Source organism: Anomaloglossus baeobatrachus, chromosome 1 (genome assembly GCF_048569485.1).
Source record: "Anomaloglossus baeobatrachus isolate aAnoBae1 chromosome 1, aAnoBae1.hap1, whole genome shotgun sequence".
Taxonomy (NCBI): domain Eukaryota; kingdom Metazoa; phylum Chordata; class Amphibia; order Anura; family Aromobatidae; genus Anomaloglossus; species Anomaloglossus baeobatrachus.
In genome coordinates this window covers 628,906,521-628,917,215 of record NC_134353.1, presented here as the reverse complement: position 1 = coordinate 628,917,215, position 10,695 = coordinate 628,906,521, and the positions used below count along the sequence as shown (strand labels likewise).

The 10,695-nt window shown below is 46.4% G+C and overlaps 1 protein-coding gene across 1 annotated transcript in view; it reads left to right on the top strand.

Annotated features, from left to right (window-relative positions):
* Positions 1-6,135: 6,135 nt before the first annotated feature.
* Positions 6,136-10,695, top strand: part of SPTLC1 (serine palmitoyltransferase long chain base subunit 1) — a 122,642-nt gene continuing 118,082 nt past the window's right edge. The window contains exon 1 of the mRNA XM_075352607.1: positions 6,136-6,352. Coding sequence (XP_075208722.1) covers positions 6,191-6,352 — 162 coding nt within the window. The 5' untranslated portion in view covers positions 6,136-6,190. The remainder of the gene's footprint in view (positions 6,353-10,695) is intronic.

Here is a 10,695-nt window from a genome sequence, read left to right as displayed (position 1 = left end):
ACTGTACTCGAATTGTAACAAGAACTTCCCAGAAAGCTCGTGTTCGGGATCATGTGCACGAACCCCAAACTTTACAGTTCGGGTTCGCCCATCACTAATCATCTAATCAAAGTATGAACAACACCCACAAAATAATCAGCACAGGTATTGTGCATTATTTCTTTTATTACTATTAGGGTACGGTTCCTCTAGCATATAACTTCCTATGCGAGAAGTGAAATGCTAATGACCCTCTGCTGTGAGCGTCAGCCGAGGATCATGTGACTGTGATGCGCTCTTGTGAGAAGAGGCTGGAAGCACTTTCTCCCTCTCCTCCGTTGCCTGTCTCTGCGTATATCGCAGTGCACTCGGATTACATGTGAGCAGGGTGGATAAAAATCAATGTTTTTTTTAAAAAAAAAATCAAAAAAATCGGATTTTTTTGATTTAAATTGGATTTTTTTGATTTCAATCGAATTTTTTTCAATAAACTGCTTTTTGAGGAAAATATTTTACCATCCAAAGGTTCTTCCATCATGAGATAAAGCTGAGTTGTTTAACTCAGTAGAATAAAGGCTGTATATGTGTAACATTCACAATGCCATGCTCTTCCAGAGGTTTCTGTAGGATTAGTGGGCAGTTTCTCTCCTATATTATCACAGATGCTCGCTTTACTTACGCAGTTCTCAAAACTGAATTTGACTCCGCAGAGGTCCCAGCCGCTTCTTCACGGCAAAAATATTACAACATGAACAGAGTTGAGAAAAAGACCTTAATCCTATTGTTCTACAAACCTATGAATACAGAATCAACCCCTTCAGTGCCAAGTCCAAGAAGTTAGACAATGTTTCTGATTGTTTGGAGTGGAATAGATCTGCACAACACAACAAGAATGTGAATCTAAGTGTGAGGAGGAGAAAGGGCAAGCAGACAAGAAAATGAAAGTGAACCTTTGAGCACAATACTGCAGCATAGCCACAGACAGACAAGTCTGGATCTGTTTGTGTGTACGATCTGAGGTTTATTACATTCTTTCCTTATAATGGCAGCAGGCCGTAAAAGAGACCCAGTTTGGGAATATTTTAATGAAGCTCCTTCGCCTATCGGTAAGGCAGGCATGCGTGCAAAATGCAAACGATGCAACAAAGAGATGCAAGGCCTGGTGGCGCGAATGAGGCATCATCATGAGAAGTGCGGTGATGAAGATGACCAAAGAAACACTTCTGAACAGGCAGGATCTTCAGGTTGGTAAACATTTTTATTGAATCCTATTTCTCAAGACTGAACTGTCATGTGTGAGAAAAATTATATTTCTTATTATTACTGCATGTTACTGTCACTTGGTACAGTTATGAAGAAAAACAAATATTCCTTTTGGGGCAGGGGCAGAGATGTGTTGTGTAGAATAAGCAGAAATTGTATAATAAACAATAAAATAACAGCATTGACTTTTTTTGTTTAGGGGAATTCATGGATTCTGGAAACTATCCACCTCCAAGATCACCATCATCCTGTTCTACAGTTTCAGAGTTATCCATCCAGGATAGTGCTTCATTAGCAGCAGCATCATCATCGGACACCCACAGCCACATATCACCATCACCCAAAAGGAAGAAAAAACCTTTACCTCCTGGAACCACCATAGATAGGTTTGTGAGAATAACTAGCAGATTAGAAAAAGAGTTGATTGATGAAAATATTGCCCAGTTTATTTATGCAACGAACTCTTCTTTCCGTCTGACTGAGAACCCACATTTCATTAATATGGTTCAGTCACTGAGACCAGGATACAGTCCACCCAGCAGAGCTGATGTTGCAGGGAAACTGCTGGATCAAGTGTATGACAGAGAAATGGAGCAATGTGCAACAGCTCTGGAGGGTAAAATTGTTAACCTAAGTATTGATGGGTGGAGTAATGTCCACAATGATCCTATTGTATGTGCTTGTATAACAACAGAAGAAGGTAAAGTCTTCCTTGAACAAACAACTGATACGTCAGGAAATGCACACACAGCAGAATACTTACAAGAAGTGGCAGTAAAAGCTATAACGACATGTGAACAAAAATTCAAATGTCTAGTACGCAGTTTGGTCACTGACAATGCTGCAAACGTATCCAAGATGAGAAGAGATTTAGAAGAGCAGGGGGTAATACAAAGCTGCTAATAACATATGGTTGCAGTGCTCATTTGCTGCACCTCTTAGCCAAAGACTTAAGTGTTCCAGAAATAAAGGCTAATGTTGTTGAAATTGCTAAATACTTCCGTAATAATCATTTTGCTGCAGCAGCTCTGAAAAGGATGGGGGGAACCAAGCTAACGCTCCCACAAGATGTTAGATGGAACTCTGTGGTGGACTGTTTTGAGCAGTATATCAAAAACTGGCCTATTCTGATGACACTTTGTGAAGAAAATCGAGATAAAATAGATGGCACTGTCACGGCCAAAATCCTCAACATTGGGCTTAAGAGAAATGTTGAACATATGCTGAGCTTCCTGAAACCCATCTCTCAAGCTTTAAACAAAATACAGAAAAATAGCTGTTTTATTGCGGATGCTGTTGAAATTTGGAAGGAACTGAGTGAACACTTAAAAACAGAACTACACATGGACAGAATTAAGCAGTAAACAAACGAATGGGACAAGCACTGACTCCAGCTCATTTTTTGGCAAATATTGTCAATATCCAATATCAGGGTCAAAACCTAAGTGCTGAGGAAGAGGAGTTAGCTATGACATGGGTATCCAGCAATCATCCATCTTTAATGCCAACTATAATAAACTTCAGAGCTAAGGGGGAACCATTCAAGAAATATATGTTTGCTGAAGATATTTTAAGGAAGGTCACACCAGTAAACTGGTGGAAGTCACTTAAGCGCTTGGATTTAGAGACTGTTCAAGTAATGATTCCACTTTTAACAGCAGTAGCTTCTTCTGCAGGCGTTGAAAGAATATTCTCATCCTTTGGACTCATTCATTCTAAATTGAGAAATCGGTTGGGACCCAATACAGCAGGAAAGCTTGTTTCTCTTTTCCAGATTATGAATAGGAACAAGATGATGATGATGAAGATGACGACAAGTGAGCTACAGAGGACAGCAGGGACAGTAGTATTTAAGTTTTTCATGTGTCGGCTGGGCTGACAGTCTAAGTTTCTTAAAATATATATATATATTTTGTTTAGCCAAATTAGTTAACAAACATGGATGTTTGTTGAAGCAAATAACTTATGCTGTAATGTTGTTATTGTTTCAGTTGAATAAATCTATTTAAATTGTTATTAAGGTCAGGATTATTTTTCTCCTTCCTAAGTACAACAGAACAGTGGTGTCCAAATATGAATGATTAACCCATTAAACTGGGGAGAAAAAAGTAATATAAAAAGTGATTCTAAAAATCTTCATCTACTTGTATGTTAAAGTAGCAAGAACTAGTTTAGGTAGAAACTTTGATTTAAATCACTGATTTAAATCAAGCCTTACTGACTAGTGATTTAAATCGTGATTTAAATCAGTTAGATTTAAATCAAATCCACCCTGCATGTGAGGCAGTGCAATGTTTGGGGGGGGAGGGGGTGAGATGAGACTCCGTCATAGATGGACACTTGCCCAAAGTTTTGCACTGGTGTGAGTGCAATCTGATGTTTTATCGGATTGCACTCGTCCATGCAAAATGGAAGTGGAACCGAACTCTTAAGGTACCGTCACACTAAGCGACGCTCCAGCGATCTGACCAGGCAGGGATCGCTGGAGCGTCGCTACATGGTCGCTGGTGAGCTGTCAAACAGGCAACTCTCCACAGCGATCAGAGATCAGCCACCAGCGACCTGTGTAACGCCGCTGTGCTTCGTAACCATGGTACACATCGGGTTACTAAGCAAAGCGCTTTGCTTATAGTTACCCAATGTGTACCTTGGCTACATGTGCCGGGAGCAGGGAGTCGGCTTCTAGAAGCTGCGGACGCTGGTAACCAAGGTAAATATCGGGTAACCAAGCAAAGCCTTTGCTTGGTTACCCGATGTGTACCTTGGTTACCAGCGTCCGCAGAAGCTGGCTCCCTGCACATTCAGATCGTTGCTCTCTCGCTGTCAAACACAGCGATGTGCGCTTCACAGCGGGAGAGCAACGACCAAAAGATGGTCCAGGACATTCAGCAACAACCAGCAACCTCACAGCAGGGGCCAGGTCGTTGCTGGATGTCACACACAGCGACATCGCTAGCAACATTGCTGTTGCGTCACAAAAACTGTGACTCAGCAGTGATGTCGCTAGCAATGTCGCTTAGTGAGACGTGGCCTTTAGGCCCTGTGCAAACTGGAGAAAATACCTGCGAATTTTTCTGCAGGTGTTTCCGCAGGGTCTCCCAGCAGCTTCCCGGAATCTGCAGCTATCCATTTAGGCGGATTTCATGCGGAATTGCTGCGGAAAACCTACGGAAAATGTGCGGAATCCGTGCATTTGTACTACGGATTTTCCCCCTGTATCTCTATAGTAGAAAGGCAGTAAATCTGCAGGACAATCTACAGAATAATTGACATGCAGTTCTTTGCGGCAACAGAAATTCCACAGCATTTTCCGCAGATGCAAAATTCGCAGCATATAAACAGTACACACCAAATCACATAGGATAACAAGGGGAGTACTTGTGCAAACCTGCGGATTTATTTGGAAAATCACGAAAATCTGCAGGTATTTTCTCCCGTGGGCACAGGGTCTTAGGCTATGTGTCCACGCTGCGGAAAATGCGCGGATTTTGCCGCGGATTTCTCGCGGAAAAGCCGCGGATTTCCCGCGGAAAAGCCGCGGATTTCCTGAAAATCTGCAGCAGCGGTACTTCCCAGCCATTTCTATGGCATTTTGGAAATGCTGTGCCCATGCTGCGGAGTTTTCCGCGGCGGATTTGGTGCGGATTTTGATCCGGAAAAATCTGCAACATGTCAATTATTGTTGCGGATTTTGATCCGGATTTTGGCTTCAGAATTGGGAAAAAAAAAAATCCGCACCAAAATCCGCGGCAATTCCACGGTAAATCCGCGGCAAATCCACGCCTTTTTTTTTTCATGCAGAAAAATCCGCAGCAACATTCTACCGTGGACACATAGCCTTAGGAACCAAACATCTCACCCTAGTCTATGATAGACTCCTGAATTACCTCCCCCTCTTTTCTTTCTCCAGACTGATTCCTATTAAAGCCTCCATCATTAAAAGGTGTGACATGTCCGCCTCCTCCTGGAAGGCCATGCCACAGTCAGCTGTGCCCCACAGACATTCTTTAGAGTCACCTTTGTTGCTATCACCTTAGTGCCCCCAGCGCTTAGGGCACATCCCAGCTTAGGCTAGTTTCACACTGGCGTTGTGTGACGGATGCAACGGATCGTACAAAACAGTTTTACCGGCGGCAGACTATTATGAACGATCAGCTGATAACCCGGCCGCCGGGCGATCAGCTGAGCGCTCTCAAAAGCCGGCCGCCGGGCGATCAGCTGATCGTTCGACCACCGAGAGACAAAACAAAGTTTCTGTGATTAAAAGAAAAAAAAAAAAAAAAAAAAAAGAAGAGGAGCATGCGCAGTGAAAAATAGAGGATTCCGCCGCTCAAAAAACATTACATGCTGCGTTCCTTCTGCCCGCGGTTGGCCAGCGGAAGCAACGCAGCTCCACCAGTCGCAATCCGTCGACCATACAAGTCTATGGGAAAAAGCGTAATCCGTTAACGGATTCCGCTGTTTTCCAAAACGGTGAATTGCAAACTGAAGGAAAACAACGCAAGTGCGAAACTAGCCTTATATAAACATGGCCCCCTTTAGTCACTGGAAACACGGGACTGTATGACTGCGCTATTTCCACAGTATATTTGCTTGCACTGTACAGAACGCCTTCTTCTCACTCTGTGACACAACTGGCCATGTGTGCCTGTGTCCTATGGCGGCTTTATCTATGACAGGTCCCCGTCTTCACCTCCGCCAATAGCAATGATTCCTAGTTAACCGCCGGAATACGGCAGCCAATGAGCGCCCACATCAGCGACTACTACACTTCCGCTTCTTTCCGTCACCACAGCAACAACACGCCCAGCTATAACGTCCGCCGCTTCCGCCTCACCTCACGGCTGTCATCATTGGGCAGCGCCATCGAGACCCCGCCCTGTTTTCTTCGGATACTCGGCTTCTCGCCTAGTTTCTTCCGTGTGATGACGTCACTTAGTAACCACCAATGTCCGCAAAGCTTCTCCCAAATCCCCGCCTACCGACCTCTGTCACTTTCAGTCCAGGAAGCGTCCGGCTTCTTGTAGCTACGCTACAGCTCGGCCTCTCGGAAATCATGGCGGCGAGTCAGCAGTGGGTGTTGGTGGAGATGGTGCAGGCGTTCTATGAGGTGGGTGGCTGGAGGAGGCTGGCGCGCCGTGAGGAGGGAAGCTCCCTACTGTCACGTAGTCCCGGCATTCCGCCCGGCTCTACCCGACTTCAGAGCGCCGGGAACTACTTCCGAGGAACTTCCGTGACAGGTGTGGTGAGCGGAGGGCGAGCTCCTGTGCCAGGCTGGCTGCCAGTCAGCTGCCTCGTGGGAAGAGCCGGTAATGAAGCACATGGTCATAAGTAGTGCCACAGATACCGGTGTGTGCAGGCAGCATGGGCCCGGCGCCAGGTTTGTAAAGTCCCAGTGGCCACACGTCACACTTGTAAAGTTCCAGTGGCCATGGCACCAGGTTTGATCAGTTCTGGTTTCCCTGGCGCAAAGTCCGCTGTGTAATGTGAGTGGCCCCAGCGCCAAGTCCGCTGTATAGTCCCAGTGGCCCTGACACCAGGTGTGTTCAGTCCCAGTGACTCTGACATCACGTCCACTATGCATTCCTGGTGGCCCCAGCCCCAGGTTTGTTCAGTCCTGGTGCCTCTGCGTCAGGACCGCTTGGCAGTCCCAGTGGCCCCGGCGCCAGGTCCGCTGTATAGTCCCAGTGGCCCCGGCGCCAGGTCCGCTGTATAGTCCCGGCGCCAGGTCCGCTGTATAGTCCCGGCGCCAGGTCCGCTGTATAGTCCCGGCGCCAGGTCCGCTGTATAGTCCCGGCGCCAGGTCCGCTGTATAGTCCCGGCGCCAGGTCCGCTGTATAGTCCCGGCGCCAGGTCCGATGTGCAATGCTGGTGGCCCCAGCACCAGGTCCGCTGTATAGTCCCGGCGGCCCCGGCGCCAGGTCCGATGTGCAATGCTGGTGGCCCCAGCACCATATCTGCTACGTAGTCGCGGTGGCCCCGGCGCCAGGTTTGATCAGTCCTGGTGGCCCCGGCGCCAGGTCTGCTATGCAGCTGATGGCCCCCCTCGCCTCTCAAGCTACATTTTCTTTTTCAGCTAGTTGCTTCAGGGCTTGTTTTTTGTTGCCGACTTGCAGTTTTTGCCATCACTAGAGTTTGTGCAAATCGATTTGCTGTACTGTCAATCAGCCACGTCAGTAATATGTGGCCCCTGGACAGGAGCTGAGAACCGCCTCCTACCTGACGGCAACCGTGGTTCTTTTATTGATTAACCGGTCTGACACAACATCCCATGTGCGTCACATTGCAAAGATGATGGCGTGCAAGGCCAGTTGATCAATAGAAGAGCCACAGCTGCCATCAGGTAAGAGGCAGTTCTCGGCTTCTGTCCAGCGGCCACATATTACCGATGTGGATGATGCACCACTTTCTGCAAATCACATCAACTCTAATCATTACTGTAGGCTCCATTAGACCTTATATACTTTTGCAATGTGGCCTAGGGCGCTTGAAGCTACAGTCACTCAACGCTGTAATATTGCAGTATCTGGTAAACGGACCGATTGCCTATGAATCCTCATCATAGGTCACATTCTGGGCTCTATAGAGGATCGGTATGTTTACAGAATACTGCGATATTACTATAGTAGACAATCACAGATTAGAGAGACAATGACAAAAATGAAGGCAGGGGTTCATAGGTATCTAAACATGGCAGAAACCGGGGCTTCTATTGATCCCCCCCCCTCCTTACTGCCGTGACAATGCCATCAGCATCCTGTCCTCCAATCATATTGTAGGAAGGTGCAAATTGGTATCGAAAGGAACACCTTCCCTGATTTCCAAACTTTTCGATTAAGTTCCCACAATGAGTATTTTATGCTGCTGAGCAAAAAGTGCAGCACCTTAGATTTCCAGCAGAGTGGATGGGAATTATAGAAATCTCATGCCCACTGTGGTTCTTTTTTCTTATGTACTGTAATGGTACGGTCAGGGTTATAGACTCCGTGTTTTTTTCGCTGTTTTCCCGCACAGGGGACTCAAGCTTCCAAAACACTACTGATCATGGGCACGTACCCTACACTGTGCGTGTTTCATATCCACAACATGTCAATTTCTCTTGTTGGTATGTTGTTTTCTGTGCAGATTTTCCCCATAGACTTGCATTAGATACTGAAAATCTGCAGATATGAAAGATACACATGTGGTTTTAGGCTTTGTGCGCACTGGAAAACGGAATTTTCTTAAGAAAATTCTGCAGGGTCTAAAAGACCCGCGGTAAAAAACCGCACCCGAAAACCGCATGCGGTTTGCTGCGGTTTTACCGCGGTATTGTTTGCGCTATTGCCGCGGTTTTGCCGCGTGCGGGTTGGTACATGTGTTTTAGTGCACTCAATGCAATAAAGCACATTGAAGAAAAAAAAAGTAATTTCCTTCTGAGATAGATGAGTAGATAGATGAGTAGATAGATGAGTAGATAGATGAGTAGATAGATGAGTAGATAGATGAGTAGATAGATGAGTAGATAGATGAGTAGATAGATGAGTAGATAGATGAGTAGATAGATGAGTAGAGTCCCTGTGAGCACATGCTGCATTTCTGCTGAGCGGTAGTGTGTTCACATTACCGGCCGTGGGAAATGCCCTGTGGTTACCTCTCTGCAGTCTGTCTCGTTGCGAGGCTGCATTCAGTGCTGTGTGTCAGTCGTGGCTGGATGCAAGCATCGCAGGACGTGGATTATGCCGGAGCTGTGTGATGGGAGGGGTTAATAAAGGGGTGGAAGAGGAGGCTTTTTTGTGTTTTATTTAAAATAAAGGATTTTTCGGTGTGTGTGTTTTATTCACTTTACTTACGGGTTGATCATGTCAGCTTTCACATAGACGCTGCCATGATCAAGCCTGGACTTAAATGGCCATTTAACTCGTTATTACCTGGATTGCCACCGCATCACGGCATCTGGAAGAGCTGGGGACACTCCGGTACTGCCGCATAATTGTTGCGACAGTCCCGGGGCAGCTGCGTGCTGATATTCTCGGCTGCGGGAGGGGGGGGACATTAACCCTGACCCCTCTCCCTCCCCAGCCTGAGAATACCGGGCCGCTGCTGTGTGCTTACCTCGGCTGGATGGTAAAAATACAGCGGAGCCCACGTGTTTTTTTTTTTTTCTATATGTCCATTTGATTTCTGTGTGTGTTCTATACGTCTGTGTGTGAGTGCGATGTGTGTATTCTATGTCTGTGATATGTGTGTGATTACGCTCTGCTCCGCTTCCTCTTCCTGTCATAATGACATCACTTCCCTGCAAACCGCAGGCAGCGATGTACATTACCGCAGGGAATAACGCAGGAAAACGCAGTGAACCGCACAGAATTTGCTGCCTGCGTTATTCCCTGCGGGATTTCACGATTACATTGCAGTCAATGGAGTGAAATCTCGCAGCGACGTGCGGATAAGAAGTGACATGCAATTGTTTTTGCTGCAGGAATCCCGCAGCAAAATATGCAGCTGTCAAAATCCGCCTACCGTAGTGCGCACAGGATTTTTTTCCCCATAGGTTTTGCTGGTGAATCACTGCAGAGATGTTATGAACATAACATGCAGGAAATCCGTGGGAAAAACCGGCAAGTGTGCACAGAGACTTAGTGCGTTTCCGACTTTCCGCTATGGATGATCACTGTATAGGAGACCACACCTGCATTGTGTGGAGCTGGTGCAGCTCTTAAACCTGCTTCTTATATGCCATGTGCCCCTCCGCCATGTGTCCAGTGGATTCACATAAGGGTGCGCTCACACGAGCGATGATTCTCTCTTCTGCGAGGATCAGGCCGGTTATAGTAATGATACTCTGATCAGAGTTTGAGCCGATTAGCATTTACTGTGATCCGATTTTGTCCGTATTGCAGGTGCTAACTTCATTTCTCCATTGTCTGTGTTTATCTGAGTGCAGTCCGATGAGTTCCACGCACCCATAGACTTGTAAAGAGTAAGTTCTAAGATTACATGGCATTCACTCTTGTTAGAGCGGGAGGCACTTCCCATTCTGGTTAATAGGAGCCCTGAGTCTGCACTCTATGTGCTTCTTTTGGGGCATATGGGCAACGTAGAGTTATACTTGGGTGAACTCCTGTAAAGGCATTCCTATGTACAATCTCCTTACTATAGTTATTGTAATTGCCGCAGCTCCATTAATCCTGCTGCAGTTGGTTAGACATTTTTGCAGTAGCAGCTATGGCAGGAGGAATATAATGGCGGCTCACTCGGTATGAAGCAGGGATGGGATTCTTCTTCACTTGTAAGTAGTGTGTGGTTAGGAGACATTTCTGTATAGTAAGAGTCACTTCAGCGGCTTCTCTCTGGCATCATGCATCTGAAGTCAGTGTCCGGCCTTGGCCTGTTGAGCCGTCATCTGACATCTCAGTAGGTTGGCAGGTTATTCCATATCGAGAGATCATCCTGATGAGTCATGTGTTCCAT